Source organism: Lithobates pipiens, unplaced genomic scaffold, assembly GCF_037356315.1.
Source record: "Lithobates pipiens isolate NorthernLeopardFrog02 unplaced genomic scaffold, aLitPip1_a1.2 Scaffold_10, whole genome shotgun sequence".
Classification (NCBI taxonomy): domain Eukaryota; kingdom Metazoa; phylum Chordata; class Amphibia; order Anura; family Ranidae; genus Lithobates; species Lithobates pipiens.
Genome location: NW_027507686.1, coordinates 29,313,739 through 29,338,686, shown reverse-complemented (window position 1 = coordinate 29,338,686; position 24,948 = coordinate 29,313,739). Strand labels below are relative to the sequence as shown.

General features: G+C 46.6%; 1 protein-coding gene across 1 annotated transcript in view; it reads left to right on the top strand.

The window, feature by feature from the left end:
• SLC7A5 (solute carrier family 7 member 5) overlaps window positions 1–24,948 on the top strand; it is a 60,744-nt gene that overhangs the window by 6,003 nt on the left and 29,793 nt on the right. Inside the window, exon 2 of the mRNA XM_077453358.1 lies at window positions 12,679–12,804. Within this exon, the coding sequence (XP_077309484.1) occupies window positions 12,679–12,804 (126 nt within the window). The remainder of the gene's footprint in view (window positions 1–12,678; window positions 12,805–24,948) is intronic.

The following is a 24,948-nucleotide window of genomic DNA, read 5'->3' as shown; positions in this document are numbered from 1 at the left end:
GTAACACAAAGCCACAGGTTTTTATTATGCACCATGACTTTCTAGACACTGGCATACGAAACAACCAGTCATGTCATCATCAGTTGATAAGGATATCTGTTGCTTCCGCAGAATCCTTGTTTGACCCTCCTCTTTCCCTCTCTCTCAGCACTGGGGTCACATTAGCAGCCTGATAGAGAGAAATTGAGGGAGAAGAGAAACCTTGGAATACTAGTCAGTACCAGTGTGCAAAAATGTATTTTCTTTGGAAGAATAAATCCTCTCTAACACTGGGTGTCCCACGTGTGAATAGTGCTGCATTTTGCAAAACTATAAATAGTTTTATATGTGAGAATGGGGTGCCCCGAGATTGTCTATAATTTTAAAGTGGTTGTAAACCCATAAAAATAAACCTGCAAGACAAAAGGCATAATGAGCTAGTATGCATCTCATACTATCTCATTATGAAATACCTTAGGTTGAAGCTGGTTCAGCGATCCCCATCATCCCTTTAAAACCGAACACATATTAATTACACAGTTTCTGTGGCTGATTAAGGTGATGATTAAACTCACTTGGTGCCTTATCTGCATGAAATTAGCCTCAGAACCTTTGTAATTCATATGTGTTCGGGTTTAAAGGGATGAGGTGGCAACTCTAGCTGTGACATGTCTCCAGAATGTTACTTCGAGACTCTGGCGCTCTGATTGGCTGGAGCCACTATGACGTCACTCCTGCGCATGCACAGGGGAGTCACCGGTCATGGCACATCAGCTGAATAATTGCCACGAACGAGCTGTTTCTTCAGTGCGCATGTGCCAATGACGTCTGCACATGCTGATGCATTTGATATCTCCTAAACCGTGCAGGTTTAGGAGATATCCACGGTTCCTACAGGTAAGTCAATATTATAGGCTTACCTGTAGTGAAAAGTGGTGTGTGTGTGTAAGGGTTTACAACCACTTTAAAGGGAGCCTTGACTGACAAAAAGGCTGAGAAACACTGGCATAATGTATAATTAGCTTTACAGTTTGTTCTTTTTTTTTTTTTTTGTGGGGTGCCCCCTAAAAAATTTTTTTTAAAAGTCAGCAGCTACAAATACTGCAGCTGCTGACTTTTAATAATCGGACACTTACCTGTCCCAGGGTCCAGCGATGACAAAGCCCCCCTTGTTCCCTACTCCACTCGCGGCGCTGGCATTCTTACTGTGGGCACCCGGCTGTGGCTTCACAGCCGGGCACCCACTGCGTATGCGGCTCCGCACGCCGTGATATGCCGCACAGTCAACTGGGACACGTGACAGGTCCCAGATGACTGTGCGGCGCCGAGGGGAAGTGATGTCACCAGCCCGGGCACTGAAGGAGGCAGACTACGAGGAACCCCCTGGCAACAGGCATTTAGAGGTGAGTAAAAAAAAAATCCAATTTTTTTTTACATTTTTTTAAATTAATTTTAAGCTATATATATATATTTATTTTTTTGGTGGCAACACCACTTTAACTCAGTTGACAATCTCACTTCGGTGGTTTGATGCCACCAGTTGACCACCGGTGTGAGGTATCAAGTGATCAGACTGGGCAGGAAACCTCCCACATATTGTAGTCCCTCTTCCCCTCTTCACTGCATAGCTGAGCCCAGCATACAAGTGTATGGAGAGCTCTGAAGATACCAAAACTGTACAGTGGTTGGATTATCACCGACTGCTCGAAAGTCTATGGGCAGTTTTCCTGGCCATTGACTTTATACAAGAGATAATCCCATCTGAATCCATGGTCATAATAAGGTATCTTTGGATCAGTGTTGAGTGTAACAGATGATTGGATGTCTATGGCTGATTGCAGTTGTCTTCCCTGTATAAACATTCACACATGGACTGTATGGCTGTGGGAGGTCATGGAGACCCGTCCCTCCTCGGTGTGACCCACATCATCCACATTCAATCTACTTGGCTCTATCTTCACCAAACAGGGAATTATAGGTGATTGTTTACTGTCTTCTCATTGATTACCTGACTCCATTCACCTCCCCAACCAAGCTGCTTGTTGTTTGACTAATGTTTACCCTTCTGGTGTCAAGAGATACAAAGAAACAATGTGTAAGATAACCCTTTGGTGTACACGTCTCTGTCTGTGTTTTGGATTTGCTGAAGGTAATTGCTTTTAATTGTAATTGTTTTCATTAAATATTTTTATTTAACAGATGCTTAAAGACATTCTCTAGGCTGATTGGATAACCTAAGGCTCTTTCACAAGACTGTTCCTATCAAGTCCGCCTGTCAGTTTGTTCAGGCGGACCTGATTGGACGGTCCATTCATCTCTATGGTCCGGCAGGAGTAAATGGAGATGTGTCGGTTTACACCCACCTACCTCTGATGTGGTCCACTAAAAACCAATCCCTCCGTGTGATTGGAGGTAGTCTCTGTGATCCATTTACACTGGTTATCCATAGAGCATAGCGGGCTCTGTCTGTGTCCACTCAGTTTATGCAGAGCCCGCTCTGCTCTGATCAGCGGATCGATTCCCCCCTGCTGATCAAAATGCTCCGTGTGAAGGGGGTCAAAGGCTGGCCAGACACGGAGGAAATAAATTCACACTATTCCCCCATCAATACAGACAGGGGAATCAGCAATTGTCTTTTCCTGGTGGGAGCAGAGGCGGGCAAAGCCATCCCTGCCAGAATAAGATAGAGGCTATAACAGCCGCTAGCGATAATCGTGAGAATCCGGCAGGCTGGTTGTACCAAACGTGATCGCTCAACTTGGTACATTCAGCCTGCCCATTCACGGTTTGAATCAGGGCTGGTTCCTGCTGAGATTCAAGCTGTGTGGCCAACCTAAGCCCTGGTTCACACTATGACTCACACAGGAACGTGCTGCACATTCCTGTGCGGTGCGATTTGGGCTCAAATCACATACCATCGCACCAAAAGTAGTGCATGCACTACTTTTTGGAAATGCACTGCGAATAGATGGCATGGAACGTTTGTATTATGCAATCGGGTGCAGATAAATGCATTACGTTTGCGATCTGCTTTGGGGTGTCAGTAAAATTGACACCTGCTGCAGATCACATCTGTAGTGCATTTTGAGCACTGGCGGTAAACGAGCCCCACGTTCTAGTGTGAAACTAACCCAAATCAATATTAAACCTAAAAATAGAAATGTAATCTATTGCAGCTTGACGGTCCCGAGACAGGTTTTTCGTTTCATTCACCTGCCAGTAACACATTTCCTATAGAGCCAATGTGACACTGCGCTGTCCCAAATTAGCAGCTAACACGCTAAAACATGGATATTTTTAGCATAAATATGGAAAACACAATATATAAAGTGCAGTGCTAAACACGTAACACATTTCCTGTCTTGGGGTGCAATGGCGCCACCCTTTGACAGCAGCCCTGACCCTCAGGAGGGAGGTTAGTGCTAGCCCTTGTACACACGGTCGGAATGTACCCTATCGGACCGTTTTGTGAGATATTCCGACTGTGTGTGGTCTGCATCGGACTGTTTCCGTCGGAATATCCGACGGACCAAGTTTTGCAACTTGCCGGTAAAATTTTCAGACAAAATGCTCCTATCGGACATACTCCGATCATGTTTACTCCAACGGACAAAGTGCCACGCATGCTCAGATCAAATTCCTAGACCAAAGCTATTGGCTACTAGCCTGAACGTAGTCCCTTCGTAATGAAACAACGTCATCACGTTATGTAAAATCGGATTTTCCGACAATTTAGTCCGACCATGTGTATGCAACATCACTTCCGGACCTCTTCTGGAATTAATCAGTCGGAATTACTATGACGGATTTGGTTATCGGAATCTCTGACCGTGTGTACAAGGGCTTAGACTCGCAGATTCAGGTGGACTCGACTAACAAATTGAAGCCAAACTCCAGCTCACACTTTATAAGCCGTGACAGTAACAGTTTAAAAGCTGATCCTTTAAGCACCCCTGTCAGTGATAAATGGTTTGTCCCCATTCTCTAACTGACACTTTTGCCAGACAGCGTGGTCTGTTAACCTCTTCACGTCAATCGTACACATATATTCGGCCTCTCAGTGGGGGGGATTTTTTTGTTCATAGTGTCCAAGAACCCTACAAGACCCTGGCGTATGCTGTCCAGTTCTGGGCACCAGTCCTCAGGAAGGATGTACTGGAAATGGCGCGAGTACAGAGGGCAGGAAAGCTAATAAAGGGTCTGGAGGATATTAGTTATGAGGAAAGGTTGCGAGCACTGAACTTATTCTCTCTGGAGAAGAGACGCTTGAGAGGGGATATGATTTCAATATACAAATACCGTACTGGTGACCCCACAATAGGGATAAAACTTTTTCGCAGAAGGGAGTTTAATAAGACTCGTGGCCACTTATTAAAATTAGAAGAAAAGGGGTTTAACCTTAAACTACATAGAGGGTTCTTTACTGTAAGAGCGGCAAGGATGTGGAATTCCCTTCCACACGCGGTGGTCTCATCAGGGGGCTTCGATTGTTTCAAGAAACTATTAGATAAGCACCTGAACGACCGCAACATACAGGGATATACAATGTAATACTGACATATAATCACACACATAGGTTGGACTTGTGTCTTTGTTCTACCTCACCTACTATGTAACCCCTGTGATTTGGACCCGCCAGGCTCAGCCCTGACTCCAGGTCATCTATTAAATCTATAGGGATGAAGTGTTCAATAATCGGTTAAACAGGTTTAAGAAACGATTTAGTAAAGTAAGACGCCTCTCCCGCCTACATCTCATGAAAATCCTGTTTACCTCGCTGCTTGGAGATTACTGATCCTGTGTTTTAGTGGCTGTTATGCCACCACGGCTATTAAAAGTACCGTCCGGTTAATCGGAGAAAGGTACACAGGAAATACATACAAAGAACCTGAAATCCACACCCAGGGCCTTTGTCTTGTCCTGATATTACTTAAATCTGACCTTCAGTCTTGCACAGTTGTACTCGCTCTCCTGTACTGAAATTGCTTACTCTGATTTCGCCGCACACTGTGAGCTTCTGTGCATTAGAAGCTGCAGCAGGTCAGATAGAGCCCGCCTTATTTCCTGGCTGGAGGACATCCAGCATCTTGTGGAGTGTTACTCAACCTGTGGCCCTCCAGCTGTTGCAAAACTACTAGATCCCTTGAGGCATTGCAAAGCTGACAGTTACGAGCATGACTCCCAAAGGCAGAGGCACGATGGGAATCGTAGTTCTGCAACAGCTGGAGAGACACAGGCTGAGCACCATTCTAGTCCTTTCCTCTCCACAATGTGAGGATTGCATGCAAATGAAGCCTGCCTAGGAACGCCCACTGCTCCAGACTGGCATCCACCCATCAAGGCATTTACCTAACTCCTCAAGAGCCAGCATACTGCTTGTGCCAGGACTGCAGGCTCTTGAGGAGTACTGAGGCAGTTTGCTGTGATGTTTTCAGGAAGCTATGTACATTACCCTGCTGTTCCTTTCCAACAGCCATGATCTGCCTGCATTGCATAGAGAAGCAGAAAGACCCTGTGATTACATCACCAGGTCTAAAATAAAGTATACCAAAAAACTTTTCTTTTTTTTTTTTTTTTTTTTGCAGCGCTGGTCTATAATCCCTTCTGTAATCAATCTGGCTAATACCTCACCTACTTCCTGAGGGCGTTGAATGACGAAACGCATAGGGGCTGACGTCATCACACACGCCTGTATTGCATTCGCGGCTTTTGGATCAGGGCCAGAGGCGATAGGCAAACATTAACAAGCGGTTTCACCCTAGTGTCAGGGAGGCACTTAGGGGTTGATTTTACTAAAGGGAAATCCACTCTGCACTACAAGTGCACTTGAAAGTGCAGTCGCTGTAGATCTGAGGGGAAGCTCTGCTGATTTTATCATCCAATCATGTGCAAGCAAAAAAAAATGCTGAATGTGCAACTAGCATGAAAAAAAAAAGTCAAAGAAATCCATCTATATATATATATATATATATATATATATATATATATATATATATATATATATATAAAGATGGATTTCTTTGACTTTTTTTTTTCATGCTAGTTGCACATTCAAATGTTTACTTATTTTCACTACTGGTATTAGCCAGATTGATTACACAAGGGATTCTAGACCAGCGCCACAATTTTTTCTTGGCATAATTTAAAAAAAAAATTTTTTACACTAAAATAAACACACAGCACCTAGGATATTAATGGGAATAAAAGAACAATTTGTAAAAACTCTGCCACTCAAATCACCAAAATCCTGAGTGGCAGCGGTTTTACAAATTTTTCTTTTTTATTCCCATTAATATCCTAGGTGGTGTGTTATTTTAGTGTAAATAAAATACAGTATGTAATGGAAATGGCAAAGGATGTGTGTGTGTGTGTTTTATTTATTTATTTATTTTTTGTCATTGGTATGTGGTTGGCAGGAGTAGCAAAATATTAGCTGGTTAAACTTTAGTTTTAAATGAACTTTTTCCAGTTGTCTGGAGTTAATGCTACAATTCAGAGTCTGACACTCCGGCTGGTACACGATGTCAGGGAGTCGGGAGCTGGCTGTGCAGGTTGTAGTTGGGGACTCGTAGTAATAACACGGCTTTGATCTCCATCAGAGGTTGGGAAGCCCAGTGACCTGTGTATGGCCTGCTATGCCGGGTCAGAGGAAGGACTCGGTAACTGAAATGTCTGCAATTCTTATCCCCAGTGTTGGTTATTCCACACAGCTCCCGTCTGGCTGGGCTGCAGATCACAACAGTATATTCAAATGTTTTGTATTGTGGTAACCCCACTGGATAGAAAAACAAGCTGTTCTTGAGGAACTGATCCTGCCTGGGGCCCTGATAATGTAATAATACAACTGGTCTTGTGACCATGAAAAACATGGACAGGAATAGCCCAGCAGGACATCGAGCAGAGACAGACGGGGCGGGGGGGGCTTATTCCCACTGCTTGCAGCACCTGTAGAGTCTGTGTGAGCAGCACTGCTTATAATATGGTGGTATACCGCACTGTCCTGCAATATGGCTTATGATTCACCTGTAGCTACATTTATGAAAATGTAATATTCCCATGGACTGGAATTCCCACAATGTGCTGCTGGGAAAATGTGCCAAACAGGATCATGTGAAGGGGCACTGGGTGTCTACTTGAGGTTTCCACGATCTGGAAGATGAGGTGCATCAGATTGGGAAGTGAGTAATTTGGGTACTTGTGTTAGCCAAAACAATGACACTTTGACATTTGGAAGTTCAGCACAATGACAGTTGGGGGTTCCAGAACATTGACACGTGGGGCTCCCAGAGCAATGGCACACTGGCACTTGGTGGTCCCAGAGGAATGGCACACTGGGGGGGGGGGGGCACTTGGTGGTCCTAGACCAGTGATGGTGAACCTTGGCACCCCAGATGTTTTGGAACTATATTTCCCATGATGCTCATACAGTCTGCAGTGTAGTTGAGCATTGTGGGAAATGTAGTTCCAAAACATCTGGGGTGCCAAGGTTCGCCATCACTGTCCTAGACCATTGACACACTGGCACTTGGTGGTCCTAGACCATTGACACACTGGCACTTGGTTGTACTAGACCATTGACCCACTGGCACTTGGTGGTCCTAGACCATTGACCCACTGGCACTTGGTGGTGCTAGACTATTGACCCACTGGCACTTGGTGGTCCTAGACCAACCTTTTCAACACAGAGGAACCCTTGAAATAATTCTCCAGTCTCAGGGAACCCCTGCTAAAATGTAGAAATCTACAACTCATGATACATTAGTGTGATGGTCAGTGGGAAGAATGGTGCTTACACTTGTGGTCATTGGGAAGAATTAACCCCTTATAGATAGCTAAAAAGATCAATGGTGTCAGTGGAAACTTATCCGAGAGGCAGAAATAGCCCAGTGCTGAAGGAACCCCTAGCAACCTCTGAAGGAACCCTGGTTGAGAATCACTGTCCCAGTCCCAGACCATTGACACACACTGGCACTTGGTGGTCCTAGACCATTGACACACTGGCACTTGGTGGTCCTAGACCATTGACAATTTGTTGTCATTGAAAAGATTCTTCATACTGTCACATTCAGTCATACTGCCTTAATAGACTCTCAGTTCCCGGCAGTAAGTGTCTGTCCTCCCTGTCTGTGTAATAACTCTGCATTTACTCTAGCAGACTATTACTAGTAGCATTATCGGGGTGGGGTTCGGGGGAGGGGAGGGGGTCTGGTGGTTGATAAAAGACTTCTTATAGTAAATATCATGAGTCAGCTCTTCCAGTGAACTCTCTGCAGTTATGTGTCGGTGTCACACGTCACACGTATGAAGTCCTTCCTCCCTCGTGTTTTGGAGGCCACTCTCTCTATACGGAGGTTGAGAACACGCCGAAACTTTACTACCAGCTCTGACTCATCCAGGATATGTAATGCTGTAGAGGAAATAATAAAAAAAAAAAGTTGCTTCTGGACAAAATGTGCCAGCATCTCTCCCCTCCACACTCCATGCGTGTTTGATGAAATTGGAAGTGTATATAAGGTTGTGTGTTTGTGTGTTGGGGGGGGTTGTTTGGATGGAGTGGGGAAGGTAAAAAGCCCAATTGCTGTGTGTTTCAACTGGGGAGATACACCCTCTCTCCTCTTCCCTTTACAATTTCTGTGAAAGCCAGCAATCCCTGTAATAAGCATCACTACCTTGCCGCAGTCCTCTGGATCCCCTGATGCACAAACATAGGAAATCGCACCATTCAGGGACCACTTTGCATTTATTTAAAAAAAAGTATTCTCTAAGTGAGCTGTAGAGGTGGGCTGGTGCCATAATGATCTTCACCTCATCCAATTAGGGTATGCTTGCGAAAATGCAAAGCATTCTCTGAATGGCACCCATGCCGAGGGAGCAAAACAGACGCTCAGCATAGGACAGCGGCAATCACTGTAATAGCAATGTCCACTACAGTCATAGCCTGCTTCCACTGGGAGTGGCCAGGTATGGCACATAGTTACATTGATCTAAGCTGTACCAATGTAACTATGCAAAAATATCCATACCTGAAAATGGCTTTGAAAGATTATCATTGTGTAAAATTCATTTTTTTTTTCTGCTCCCAGACACCTCTATCTCCCTCAGAATATTACTCTGTTTAAGCAGCTCAAGGGTGTAGCTCAGGAGGGTGACTGTATAGAAAGATGTACCCTGTTTCCCCCGAAAATAAGACCTAGCGTGATTGTCGGTGATGGCTGCAATATAAGCCCTACCCCCAAATAAGCCCTACCCTGAAAATAAGACCTACAAGGATTTTAACTAGGGCTTATATTGCAGCCATCGCTGACAATCACACTAGGCCTTATTTTCTGGGAAACGGGGTATGTTTAAAAACCATCAGAAGGTAGATCCTCATTCTGGGTATGGTTTGATCTATAAAGATTTTTGTTGAGGAAAGGAATATAATAAAATTGTGTATTGGTTATTCAAGCCATTAACAACCCCCTTTTTATTTTTTTATTTATTTTTTATTTTTTTAAGTTTACACTCTTTTTTTAAGCCTTCCAAATTTTTACCTCCATCTTTATCCGTGGCACAACGTTATCACTTTTCCAAAAGCCCGTTGGTTGATTGCGAACAGTTGGCATCCTTGAGGTGTGAGGTGGGCTTTTCCTTGTGCCTCGGCTATGCACAGCTTCAGTGAATTCGGAGCCTGCCATCCTAGGGATTTCATTTCTTCTTCCACATTGTGTTCAGTGCTAATTGGCGCAGTAGTAAAAGACTGGCATACCTAGCAAGGGACACAATCTAACCTTTGTTGGGCTGTGACTGAACTGATCAAAGAATGGAAGCCTGGGGCCCCGTAAGGGGGGGGGGGTGCTGCGCGGTGGCACCATTCCCGGGGCTACAGGGGCCGCAGAGGGGATTTAAAGAGCCACTGCATGGAAATTGCATAGTGTATTTAAAATTGGTTTAGGTATGTTAGAATTCAGTAATCATGGATTTACTTGGGACATTTTTAGGAAATTATCAGATTAGAAGATGTTTTGTATTTTAATGTAAAATATGAATTGTGTCAATTTTATAGGAAGGGCATTCTCCTAACAGACACAGAAATTGAAATGCAAAGAGGAAAGGGCACCAAAATGGTTCATCTAAAGACCAAAATAAACAATGAATAGTAAGACATACAGTATCTCACAAAAGTGAGTACACCCCTCACATTTTTGTAAATATTTTATTCTATCTTTTCATGTGACAACACTGAAGAAATGACACTTTGCTACAATGTATAGTAGTGAGTGTGCAGCTTGTATAACAGTCTAAATTTGCCATTCCATCAAAATAACTCAACACACAGCCATTAATGTCTAAACTGCTGGCAACAAAAGTGAGTACACCCAAGAGTACACACAAGAGAAAATGTCCAAATTGGGCCCAACTAGCCATTTTCCCTCCCAGGTGTCATGTGACTCGTTAGTGTTACAAGGTCCCAGGTGTGAATGGGGGAGCAGGTGTGTTAAATTTGGTGTTATCGCTCTCACTCTCTCATACTGGTCACTGGAAGTTCAACATGGCGCCTCAAGGCAAAGAATTCTGAGGATCTGAAAAAAAGAATTGTTGCTCTACATAAAGATGGCCTAGGGTATAAGAAGATTGCCAAGACCCTAAAACTGAGCTGCAGCATGGTGGCCAAGACCATACAGCGGTTCCACGCAGAACAGGCCTCGCCATGGTCGATCGAAGAAGTTGAGTGCATGTGCGCAGCATCATATCCAGAGGTTATAATGAATAAAAGCTCCATACACTATCCAATTTTCTGCTAATTATTTTTTATTTTTTTCCTTCAGATTTACCAAAACCATATAATAGGAGGTCAAACCTTAGGAGTTTGAATTTGTATGTAATCAGGCAGGCCCTTGCACTACATGGTTTTGGTAAATCTGAAGGAAAAAATCAGCATAAAATCTGATAGTGTGTATGGGGCTTGTCAGGATTTATACTATGCAAGCCTTTATTGTCTTTCCATGGGGACCCATTGAATGTATTTGTGTATGAGGCTACATTGGCGAGGACGCTGGGAGTACTGGTGCATAACAAAGAGACCCGCGGCAGGGGTAATTAGCCACAAGCTAACTTTTCCTGTGGTGTTTTGTTGCGTGCCACTGCGGAGGAACACATTGATGTACAACTTTCTACACGTGGACTTTTTTGGTTCTTTTTCCATTAGGGCAGTATTCCTGCATAACGACCCCAAACATACCTCCAAGACGACCACTGCCTTGCTAAAGAAGCTGAGGGTAAAGGTGATGGACTGGCCAAGCATGTCTCCAGACCTAAACCGTATTGCAGTGGCGGCTGGTGCTCCAAATTTTTTTGGGGGGGGGGGGGCACAATTTTTTTGAAGAAAAATCAATTGCAGGCACTGTGCCCATTAAATGCTGCCAGTGTGCCCATCATATGCTGCCAGTTCCCCCCCCGCTCACACCCACCGCGGACAGTTCACCCCACTCACATAGTCCCCCGCTTGAGGATGGATCGCGGGACACCGCACTCACAACATATCCCCCCCGCGCGGATGGATCACAGGACAATCCCTGCGCCCAAACCCACCCTTTTTTGAAGCCCATTAAAGCCCCTGGCTTTAATCAGGTGCTTAAAAAAAATACACCCCTCCTCCCCCCGCCATAGGAGTCCATGTGTCCTGAAAGGAGCCGGGGGCATGGATAGGGAGGTGGCGGCAGGGATAGGGGGCGGTGCCACAATGCACAGGCCACCACTACTAAGGAGCATCTGTGGGGTATCCTCAAATGGAAGATGGAGGAGCGCAAGGTCTCTAACATCCACCAGCTCTGTGATGTCATAATGGAGGAGTGGAAGAGGACTCCAGTGGAAACCTGTGAAGCTCTGGTGAACTCCATGCCCAAGAGGGTTAAGGCAGTGCTGGAAAATAATGGTGGCCACACAATATTGACACTTTGGGCCCAATTTGGACATTTTCACTTAGGGGTGTACTCACTTTTGTTGCCAGCGGTTTAGACATTATTGGCTGTGTGTGGAGTTATTTTGAGGGGACAGCAAATGTACACTGTTATACAAGCTGTACACTCACTACTTTACATTGTAGCAAAGTGTAATTTCTTCAGTGTTGTCACATGAAAAGATAGAATAAAATATTTACAAAATTGTGAGGGGTGTACTGACTTTTGTGAGATGCTGTATATAAAGTTTTTGTGCGTGGAGTTCAGCCTAGTACGAAGGTGACATCATACAACACCTGTCCATCAAGTCATAGTGGTAAAAATCCAGCTGTAGCTCTGTTTCAGTTTCAGTGCACAGAAGGAGTGAACCGCAAATGGCAAATCTAAAAAAAAAGTTTTTTTAGTTCTTTTATATTTGATGGAATTTCAGTGTGAGATGGAAAGGTTGCTGTACAATGTATCATATATATATATATATATATATATTTAAAAAATAAAAATAAACCCCGCCTGTTAGCTGATTGGACCTGCCGGTGATCTCACTCTGCCGTCATTGCGGTGAATTGTAGCCGTTTCCAGACTGATCAGAGTCACAAGTGCAAAAATGTAATTCATCTGTTACATAATATCTGTCATAGTAACATTCCCGTCAGTCCAGGCATGAAATCGGTTGGACTGCGGCTCTTATGTAATGTTTATATAAATCAGGTTGTTAGTGAGCCACATTACTAATTACACTTTTGTTTTTTTTCTCTTTTAGTGTTGCTGACTGCAATCAACTGCTACAGTGTTAAAGCGGCGACGCGTGTCCAGGACGCATTTGCTGCGGCGAAGCTGTTGGCCTTGTGTCTGATCATCATCCTGGGCTTCGTACAGCTGGGCAGAGGTGAGCTGTCTACTGCATGGAGGATTTTTTAAGCTCTAACGCGCGGGGCCCTCTGATCCCTCCTGTCTTGTATTGTAACTGCACTGTCTGCCCCCGAGTTGTAAAGTTGTAAAGCGCTGCGCAATCTGTTGGCGTTATATAAATCCTGTATAATAATGTTGTAGCGCTGCAAAGCCACACGACTCTCATTATTCAGCTACCCCCCGCCCTTTTTATTTTTTTATTTTTTTTGGCGCTACACTCTTCTAACTAATGTAAGTTGACAAGTCTTAAAGTGGAGTTCCACCCAACAGTGGAATTTCCGTTTATCTGCTAACTCCTCCCCCCTTCGGTGCCACATTTGGCATTTTTCATGGGGGAACCTGTTTTCTGACAGGCACCCGTTCCCCACTTCTGAGAGATTGGGCCACAGTGCAGTCCCTTGAAAGTTTGGCCCCTCCTTCCTCCGCCGCTGGGCCAGTTAAAACGCAAAGCGTGCTTCATGCATGCGCAGTAGGGAACCAGCTGTGAAGTCAAAGTTTGGTTTCCCTTACAATGAATGACGACGACAGCCCTCGATCTGAAAATCGGCTGGGGTGCCGACATCATGGGCTCCCTGGACAGGTGGGCACTGTTGGCACTGCTTTTTGTATTGTCTCCTGTGATATGTATCATTAATTCTGGGAGGCAATGGCCGTCGCTGGGTCATAGCAAACTATTATATGGCTCACGCCGCACTGATCATGCACAAGATCGGCTGGTGCATGCTGGGTATTCAGCATTCACGGAATAGAGGAAGAGAGGCACTTCAGCTTCAGATACCCACACATGAGATGCCATGGTCTGCTGGAACTTACAAAAGTAAGGAAACAATGCTGCAAAATTACTAAACGGACCTTGGCATACAAGATACCGTTACTAGAATACGCTAGGGATGAGTATTGACCACCTGCCGACCAGCCGCCGTCGTGACGGCGGGTCAACCCGTTCACTCGAAGCACCGTAGGTGTACATTGGCTTCTTGTAGGGCGAGGGACACAGTGCACGTGGCTGGCGGCCGCAATGACCACCCGCGATTGTGGGAACGAGAGCCAGAACGAGGATCTGTCAATGTAAACAGACAGATCCCCATTCTGACAGGAGTTAGCGAGAGATCTGCTGTTCCGTCCCTCTCCTCTCTCTCTCTTCTCTCTCTCTCTCTCTTTTCTCTCTCTTCTCTCTCTCTCTCTCCTCTCTCTCTCTCTCCTCTCTCTCTCTCTCCTCTCTCGTGTCCGCCGCAATGTTGCAGTCCTGTTAAAAATCGCAGATCACCACCATTACTAGTAAAAAAATTTAGAAAAATGCCATAACTATATCCCCCTATTTTGTAGACGCTATAACTTATGTGCAAACCAATCAATGTACGCTTATTGCGATATTTTTGGTTAAAATCAAAAGTAGAATACATATTTGCCTAAACTGATGAAGACATTTTTTTTTTTTATAGTGCAACTAAAAAAAAAAAACCAGAGGTGATTAAAATCCACCAAAAAGCTTTGTGGGGGGGAGAAAGATGCCCATTTTGTTTCCGTACAATGTCGCACGACCGCGCAACTGTCAGTTAAAGCGACGCAGTGCCATATCACAAAAAAGGCCTGGACATTAAGGTGGAAAATCTTCTGGTCTGTAAGTGGTTAAAGGGGTATTTTTATCAAAGTAAAATTTCGGCAGGAACACCGCTTTAAGGCGGAATATTGTTGCATCATCCCACTTGTGACTAGTTCTTAAAAGGAAAGAGCCAGACACCGTCCCGAGGAACGTCTCCAACACTCCAAAGTGAACGCTCCCTTTAAAGGCGAGGGGTATTAAGTGCTTTTCCAGCACTTATTAGTTTTGGAAGAATTATGCAATTATTCCCAGGGTGCTGCAGAGCACGAGTGTGCACGCTCCGACCCCTGCGTTCCGCCCTCCCTCCCCCCATGACCTCTCGCTGCTGCCGCTTGCTCTGCCAGGAGCCGTCACAAGAGTTGAACACCTCGACTGGAATTAACATGATAAATTCACTGCTTGCCTCATCAGAAAAGCTCACCCTAAGAGGATTACGGACAAATCCTGAGCTCTCGGGCTGGCTTTGTACCTAAAGCAACCTGTTTTCTGTCTGCGCCGGTGCTTTACTCGCGCGTCTGCTCCGAGTCCCAGCGAATGTTTATCTAAATCCTGGAGCCTCGCCGTTCTCTCCAACCAAAGTACAAATTATAACAAATTGCTGATTAGCATTCCAAAAGCAACCGCAGTCAGAAGAGAGAAAACTACAGTTAGAGCGGCTTCAGGCCGGGCCTCTATGCAAGCCTACCTCAGCGCATGTAATATGACACTGTCAGAGCTGCATACAGGTGATCACCCCCACCAATCTCCTCTTCACCCATCTTCAGCGCCCGGCTGTTCCACCTTTAGCCCTGGTTCATACCGCAGCGAACCCTGTGTGTTTACCGCACTGCGTCCATTCGATCTGCTGCAGGTGTTAGATTAACCGCAGTGCGATTGCCAGAATCGCTTCCTATGGCTGTGAACACCAATGCGATGCAATTCAGGTCCCTGGGGGGGGTAGGGTTTGGGGAAGGTCCTGCACCATATTTGCGCTGATGCGATTTTAGCTATACCAAATGTATGGCTCAAATCACACCGCACAGACATTGCATGTGATGTGATGTCTGTAATGCACAAGGGAAAACTCAGGCATCAACTGATTTAGTTTGTAGCGGTGAGACTACACCCATTGTTGCTCTGCCTTGTCTAGTAGGAAGGACTGGCTTTTGCGGCGATGAGGTCAGGTTTGAGGGCTTCAGGTGCGCTCAGAACAATCTGCAGAACCCGGATCTCCATACAGATGTAGGTCACCGAGAAGGAAGAGCGCACAAGTTACTGCCGAGATTTATTTGCATTGCAAAACTGTCAGAAATGTGATAGGAGAGACCTTTACATTATGCAGCATAGAGGGAGCTGTGACATCAATTACAGGCAGACCGGCTATAGAGATTTGTACAAAACCTAATTAGAACTGGACAGACTTTGTTGTTGGATAGTAAAATAAAATCATATTTTCATTGAGAGCTGCCAAAAAAGGCTGTGACTTAAATCTGACCTCCGGCCTTCCCTTCAGTCTTGCACAGTTGTACCGGCTCCTCTCCTTAGCTGAAATGGCTTACTCTGATTTCACTGCACACTGTGAGCTTCTCACAATGTGCTTAAAGTGGTTGTAAACTCTAATGCCCTGTACACACTGTTGGATTTTCCGAAGGTAAAGGTCCGATCGGATTATGTTGTCGGAAAATCCGATCGTGTGTGGGCTCTATCGGAAAAAGTTTGAGAGCAGGATCTAAAATTTTCCGTCAACAAAATCCGATTGGACTTTTTCCGATCGTTTGTAGAGAATTCCGACGGACAAAGTGCCACGCATGCTCAGATTAAATTACGAGACCAAAGCTATTGGCTACTAGCCTCAACGTAGTCCCATTGTACGCAATGAACGTCACTTCGCAACACAAGTTTGGCAAAAAAACAGATGGATTTTGTTGTCGGAATGTCTGACCGTGTGTACAGGGCATTACAGATCACTTTAACCTATAGGTAGGCCTAGATTAAGGCTACACGGTTAAGGAGATATTTCCCTAAAAATGGGCACCGTTGTCTATGACTTGCCGTAGACAACGGCGCAGGCGCACTGAGCGTGTCATTAGTGAAGGCGATCATGCTGTCACTGACGGCCCCCGCACGCATGCACCGGAGTGACGTCACCGCTGCTCCGGCCAAGCACAGTGCCGGAGCAGCAATACCCAGAAGTCACTCTGGGTATCATGCCGGTGACGGAGGACGAGGGTCACTTCGGGGGCTTCGCTCTCAGGTAAGTAATTCATATTGGGCTAATATGCTATGCATACTAGCTCATTATGCCTTTGTCCTGCAGGTTTTTTTTATTTTTATTTTTTATTTTTTTTTAATTAGACAGAGTTTAACTGGGGGAGGGAAGCTAGGATAAGTAATCTATAAGCAAATTATATTCTTACTTTAAAAATTGGCAAAAAATTGGCACTTTACTTTAGCAGAAAACTTTCACAAACTTTCACTTTTCCCCTATATCTGGTTGAATGATGATCAATATTGTCACTTGAACATCATTCGATAATGGTAATCGCACAGCTGGGTGGCTGACCTCGGCCAGTTACATTTGGGAAGGAACCATCTGTGCATTTTTTCAGCAGATAAGACGTTTGCTACTGTCTGGAAGAGTCAGATGTGGGAGCAATTTCTGATGATCACAGATGACCTTAATCTACAGTCTGCAGTCTCTGGCCCTCTCCTGCAGTGTGTCTGCACCCTCTCTGGCCCTCTCCTGTAGCGTGTCTGCAGCCTCTCTGGCCCTCTCCTGCAGCGTGTCTGCAGCCTCTCTGGCCCTCTCCTGCAGCGTGTCTGCAGCCTCTCTCTGGCCCTCTCCTGCAGCGTGTCTACAGCCGCTCTCTGGCCTTCTCCTGCAGCCTCTCTCTGGCCCTCTCCTGCAGCGTGTCTGCAGCCTCTCTGGCCCTCTCCTGCAGCGTGTCTGCAGCCTCTCTGGCCCTCTCCTGCAGCGTGCCTGCAGCCTCTCTGGCCCTCTCCTGCAGCGTGCCTGCAGCCTCTCTCTGGCCCTCTCCTGCAGCGTGTCTACAGCCGCTGTCTCTGGCCTTCTCCTGCAGCCTCTCTCTGGCCCTCTCCTGCAGCATGTCTGCAGCCTCTCTGGCCCTCTCCTGCAGCATGTCTGCAGCCTCTCTGGCCCTCTCCTGCAGCGTGTCTGCAGCCTCTCTGGCCCTCTCCTGCAGCGTGTCTGCAGCCTCTCTGGCCCTCTCCTGCAGTGTGTCTGCAGCCTCTCTGGCCCTCTCCTGCAGCATGTCTGCAGCCTCTCTGGCCCTCTCCTGCAGTGTGTCTGCAGCCTCTCTGGCCCTCTCCTGCAGCGTGTCTGCAGCCTCTCTGGCCCTCTCCTGCAGCGTGTCTGCAGCCTCTCTGGCCCTCTCCTGCAGCATGTCTGCAGCCTCTCTGGCCCTCTCCTGCAGCATGTCTGCAGCCTCTCTGGCCCTCTCCTGCAGCGTGCCTGCAGCCTCTCTGGCCCTCTCCTGCAGCATGTCTGCAGCCTCTCTGGCCCTCTCCTGCAGCGTGCCTGCAGCCTCTCTCTGGCCCTCTCCTGCAGCATGTCTACAGCCGCTCTCTGGTCTTCTCCTGCAGCTTCTCTCTGGCCCTCTCCTGCAGCATGTCTGCAGCCTCTCTGGCTCTCTCCTGCAGCATGTCTGCAGCCTCTCTGGCTCTCTCCTGCAGCATGTCTGCAGCCTCTCTGGCCCTCTCCTGCAGCGTGTCTGCAGTCTCTGGCCCTCTCCTGCAGTGTGTCTGCAGTCTCTGCTACAGAAACGTTGACCATCGCTGGTATAACAGATCTGAGGCCCAGACGTTGACCTTTCTCCTGTGTACATCATATTTTAGTTGCAGTACTAGACACATTTTTTATTTCAATAACATTTGTGTGTTGGCCCTGTACAGTTGACATCCTCCAGATTTCGGCCAGGGAGATCGCTCAGATTAGCCTTCTTCCTACATTCCATCCTCTGTGTTGTCTGATAAGCAGAGTGCTGAGTCAGCAGAACGGTGTGAAACAAAAGCACATTCACACGGCGCAGTGATGTCTATGAGGAGTCTGTTCACCGCCTCTGATAAAAGAACGTTATGTGGAACATTCAGGCTTCATTCACACAAGTGGCGTGTTGAGCAAAGTAGGAAAACTTTTTTTTTTTTCTTTTTTTTTTCTTGTTTCTGTATGCTTTTGTTCAGCGTTTGCTCCTACAGGTATTGGAGAATTCCAAACCCAAGAACAGAGAGAATGTTAGTGAACCAAAACTAAGAAATTTCAGGGTCCCCATCAGAATCCCCGCTTACATCAGGGTTCCTATTATTATAGTCCCTTGTACATCAGGGTCTCCATCAGAGCCTCCTTACGTTGGGGTCCCCATCAAGTCCCGGTGCTTTCCTCCTGTGAATGTTGGGTAAAGAACATGATTGGTGGTTGGAACGTCATCAGTCCTAGCAGCCAATGATGGTTCATTGACAGCTGTGCTGGAGAAAGGTGTGGTTGGGGAAAGTTGGGGGGAACAAACTGACCTGAAGACCCATGATAGAGGCCACTGACCCAGCAGTGGGCCTGATAAAATCCTCTAGCAGACTGTAGTTTGAAGACCTCTGAATTATAGGGATTATTATTATTATTCAGGATTTATATAGCTCCAGCATGTTACGCAGCACTGTACAATATAAAAAGGAGACAATACAATAAAATACAAGAGGATTAAGAGGGCCCTGCTCAGAAGAGCTTACAATCTAATAGGGTGGGGATAGAAGCCTTGTGCTGCTCGTTCACTTGGCAGTGTATTTTTTTTTGGGAAGCCTGCATTTAGCTCTCACTGCAAACATGACTGCAAAAAATTCAGCAATCTGCTCCCTTTTCCACTGGTTTCCCGATTTTGAAATTAATCGAATAAACCAAAATTAATCGGATGATGATTGCATAATGTGATGCCAGACTAAAGGTCCTTTTGAATAATTGGGTTTGACAGTGAAGGTTTATTTTTAGGAGTTAAGTTATGATGGGGTTCAGGCAGGGGCATACCTAGAGCATTTGGCACCCGGGGCGGATCCTATATCTGGCACCCCCCCCCCCCCCACCATAAAATGTAAAAACACCCACCATGTCCCCTGCATACCTCTGCATCCTTCAATATCTTTTTGTCACTACTGTGTACCCCCCCTCTCCACAACTGCACCTCTGGACCCCTTTAAATTACACATCACCCTGCACCTCTGGACCCCTTTACATTACACAGGACCTTGCACCTAAGGACCTCTTTACATTACACAGCCCCCTGCACCTCTGGACCCCTTTACATTACACAGCAGCCTGCACCTCTGGACCCCTTTACATTACACAGCTCTTGTACCTCTGGATCCCTTTACATAACATAGCACCCTGAACCTCCTGACCCCTTTACATTACACAGTGCCCTGCACCTCTGGACCCCTTTACATTACACAGGACCTTGCGCCTAAGGACCTCTTTACATTACACAGCAGCCTGCACCTCTGGACCCCTTTACTTTACACAGCTCTTGTACCTCTGGACCCCTTTACATAACATAGCACCCTGAACCTCCTGACCCCTTTACATTACACAGCGCCCTGCACCTCTGGACCCCTTTACATTACACAGGACCTTGCGCCTAAGGACCTCTTTACATTACACAGCAGCCTGCACCTCTGGACCCCTTTACATTACACAGCTCTTGTACCTCTGGACCCCTTTACATAACATAGCACCCTGAACCTCCTGACCCCTTTACATTACACAGCCCTTGTACCTATTGATCCCTTTACATTACACAGCACCCTGAACCTCTGGACCCCTTTACATTACACAGCACCCTGCACCTCTGCACCCCTTTACATTACACAGCCCCTCACAGCTCTGGACCCTCTGCATGTTACACAGATCCCCTACAGTGCAGACCCCCCTCCCTACCATACAGACCCCCATCTACAGTGTAGACCCCCCTACAGTACAGAATCCTCCCCTACAGTGCAGACCCTCCTACAGTACAGACCCCTCCACCCTATAGCGCAGACCCCCCCTACAGTGCAGACCCTCCTACAGTACAGACTCCCCTACAGTACAGAATCCTCACCTACAGTACAGACCCCCCTACAGTGCAGGACCCCTTCTACAGTGCAGGACCCCCCTACAGTGCAGGACTCCCCTACAGTGCAGGAACCCTTCTACAGTGCAGGACCCCCTACAGTGCAGGACCCCTTCTACAGTGCAGGACCCCCCTACAGTGCAGACCCCCTACAGTGCAGGACCCCCCTACAGTGCAGGACCCCTTCTACAGTGCAGGACCCCCCTACAGTGCAGGACCCCCCCTACAGTGCAGGACCCCCCCTACAGTGCAGGACCCCTTCTACAGTGCAGACCCCCTACAGTGCAGGACCCCTTCTACAGTGCAGGACCCCCTACAGTGCAGACCCCCTACAGTGCAGGACCCCTTCTACAGTGCAGGACCCCCCCTACAGTGCAGGACCCCTTCTACAGTGCAGGACCCCCTACAGTGCAGGACCCCCCTACAGTGCAGGACCCCCCCTACAGTGCAGGACCCCTACAGTGCAGGACCCCTATAGTGCAGGACCCCCCTACAGTGCAGGACCCCTTCTACAGTGCAGGACCCCTTCTACAGTGCAGGACCCCTTCTACAGTGCAGGACCCCCCCTACAGTGCAGACCCCCTACAGTGCAGGACCCCCCTACAGTGCAGGACCCCCCCTACAGTGCAGGACCCACCACAGTAAAGGACCCCTTCTACAGTGCAGGACCCCCCCCCTACAGTGCAGGACCCCCCTGCAGACCCCCCCTACAGTACAGGACCCCCCTACAGTGCAGGACCCCCCCTACAGTACAGGACCCCCCCTACAGTGCAGACCCCCTACAGTGCAGGACCCCCTACAGTGCAGGACCCCCCTACAGTGCAGGACCCACCACAGTAAAGAACCCCCCTACAGTGCACAGCCTCCCCTAAGGACCCATAGTGTACCTGGAGCCCAAGGCAGCGGGATTGCAGGGGGGAGGTGCGAGCAGCACCCAAGTGGAGTGTCACCTGTCGGCTCAGTGATCCGGGACCCGGCGCAATAATCCCCTTCTCTCTGTGGTCACGTGACTCACGTCGCGCCGTTCTGATCAGTCTCGGGCAGCGGCTGTCACTCACAGCCGAGCAGAGTGAAGCCGCCTCCCCCTCCTTGTCTACACAGTGCTGTGCATGGAGGAGGGGGAGGTGGCTTCACTCTGCTCGGCTGTGAGTGACAGCCGCTGCCCGAGACTGATCAGAACGGCAGCGCGACGCGACCACAGAGAGAAGGGGAGCCGGGTCCCGGATCACTGAGCCGGCAGATGTCACTCCACTCGGGTGCTGCTCGCACCCCAACCCCCCCCCCCCCCCCCGCAATGCCGCCCACGGCCAGTGCCTCGGGCTCTCTCTGTGTGGGCTGCGAACCCGAGGCACGGTGCTGTCTGACACTTCAGTTGCGGAGGGGGGGGGGGGGGGGCGCTGGCCTGACACCCCCCCAGTGTGTGGCACCCGGGGTGGCACGCCCCCCCCACTTAGTACGCCTCTGGGTTCAGGTGAAGGCTGGGGTAAGTGTTGCGTTAAGGTTAGTGCATCAGAAGGTCCTTCTGAGGTTGAGCAGCAATGGAGACCCTCATGCTGAATCTTAGCATGTTTTATACTGTGACTTTTATAAAATGTTCACATTTTTAAATTGCTGGGAATATAAGGGTTAACTACTGGAAGGTGGCATTGTCTAGGAGTGAGACTGACTGGGTTGCTCATCATGTGACAAGCCATGCCATAGATTAGACTGAGAAGCCTCACATGGCCTTAGAGGCGTCCGTCAGATGCTTCAGCTCCTTACTGGCTTCGGGCGCACTGGAGTTATTCCACGCAGGCGAGGAATGCAACTATTACCTCCGGTCACCATCTCTTAGAGGCAAATCTGACTGTTCCTCTTTACTACATGGATGTCTTTCTGGAGTGCTTTGGAAATTTAGAAATGCATTTCCTGATGACCTCCTAGTTGTCTTTCTATTGCTCTTCTCTTTATTTTCCACACTTGGATAAAGGAAATGTAGCAATGCTTCCTTTACCAGCTTTTCAAATGTTACTCTTCATTTCCTAACTTTTACCAACATGATGGCATTGAATTTCTTTGAAACACACCAGTTTATGTAGCATTTCTACCTTGCGGATGGCAACAGTTGGAAATGTCAGTCACTACATACAAAAAAAGTGTCTTTTAAACCTCTAAAGCCCTGTACACACGGTCAGACACTCCGACCACAAAATCCATCAGATTTTTTCCGAAACTTGTGTTGCATACACACAGTCACACAAAGTTGTCGCAAAATCCGATCGTTCAGAACGAGGTGACGTCAAACACGTACGTCGGGACTATAAACGGGCCAGTAGCCAATAGCTTTCGTCTCTTAGTTTATTCTGAGCATGCATGGCACTTTGTCTGTCGGAATTGTCTACACACGATCGGAAAAAGTCAAATCCGATTTTGTTGACGGAAAATTTTAGATCTTGCTCTCAAACTTTTTCCGTCAGGATTGCCGACAGAAAAAATCCGATAGAGCCCACACACGATCGGATTTTCCGACAACATAATCTGATCGGACCTTTACCGTCGGAAAATCCGACCGTGTGTACAGGGCATAAGAGTTTACAACCACTTTAAGCACATTGAGAAAAGCTCACAGTGTGCAGTGAAATGCGAGTAAGTAATTTCAGTCCAGGAGAGGAGCCGGTACAACTGTGCAAGACTGAAGTTTATTCTGAGCATGCGTGGCACTTTGTCCGTCGGAATTGTCTACACACAATCAGAATCGGATTTTGTTGTCCAGAAAATTTTAGATCCTGCTCTCAAAATTTGTGTGTCGGAAAATCTGAGCCCACACACGATCGGATTTTTTGTACATGGCATAAGAGGTGTGTGTATGTGTGTGTATATATATATATATATATATAATATATATATATATATATTTTTTTTTTTAATTATTATAATTTTTTTCTTTTTTTTAAATGGAGTGCTATTTGTCCTGTGAAACTGCATGTTCATTCATTCCTTTTGATTGGGACAAATGTTTTTCTTTTATACAGAATATAGTGAATCCGAAAAATACTGCACCACCTAGATGGAGCTGATGATCATAGGAAATATTTTTTATTTGCTATGATCGTCATCCCCATTTTTAGACATGTTTTTGAATAGCGTCTATGAGTGTTTTTCCACGTTTTTGAGAGGTAGCGTGTGTGTGGTGTTTTTTTTTTTTTTTTTATCAATAAAAAGACTCCATAAAATGTAAAAATGCCAAATGTGATTAAACGAGGCTGTTTTTTACAGCCAAACAGCCTTTGCTCCAGGACACACAGGCAGTTTATTTTTTTTTTCCTGCCCCTAAATGCTTATGCCTCCAAACTCCTCTGAAGGTTTGTGTGCATTGACGCCTAGGCTAACATGGAGGATAGGTTCAGAGGCAGTAAAAAAAAAAAAAAAAACGCCAGACTTCCCTAAAGTGGCTGCGGAATGTCCTGTGGGCATGAGCCTTTATTAATGCACTCCTATGTTAACTTGTGGAAGAATGACTAGAGTGAAATAAATGTAAAAGCAAGTTGTATTTTATCTTTAGTGCAGTGATGGACAACTGATCCATCTATCCTTGGCCTGGGTATGACCCAATGGCCCTGTTTTGCACCTCCACAGTGAAACTTTCCAATAAAAAAAAAAAAAGCGGTTTGATTGGACCATAAATAATCAGACTTCTCAAAGCAAAACTTTACCCATAACAACTTGATAAAAAGTAATTGTTCTTTAGCAAGGACCATAAATTGCACGACCAATGAATGTGTGCAGTAAATTACCTCTAGCATTGCTACTGTGTTTTCTTGCTGGAGGCTGCCAGAGCCCCTGAATAGCAGTAAATCATAAAACCCATCAATTTAACGGTTTCAAAAATCTGTTACATCGTGAGATTTCTAACTTTCACATTTGCTTGTATCCTCAACCAAACTGTCAGGCTGGGTTCACACCATTGCGAATTGGATGCGGGTTCTCCTGCATCCAATTTGCAATAGCAGGAGATTTTGACTGGCTCTCTATGGATCCGGTTCACACATCTCCGCCATGGCTCCGGTGCGAATTTGCACAGGAGCCCCTTGCGTCTTTTGGTCCGTTTCAGGTCCAAATTCGGGCTGAAATTGGACCTGAAACCGGTGAACCCCTGCTGGGAGCCGCATGCGGCAATTGGTGTTAACCCAGCCTCAAACCATCAAATGTCTGGTGTCATAACTGATGACATGTCCAGCACCATGGCAGTTGCAGATCAAACAGAAGCAGCTTCCTTGGCTGTAAAGTATAGGAAGGTTTAATTCTGCTCAGCAGATCGGCCTCTACAAACTTGATGGTGCCTAAAAATAGATGGGAAACTGAGCATGTGCAGAGCAGGGTGAGACTGTATTCCTGGATTTTAAACTGTATTTTAGGCACTTATTTACAATTTTTACATAGCTATACC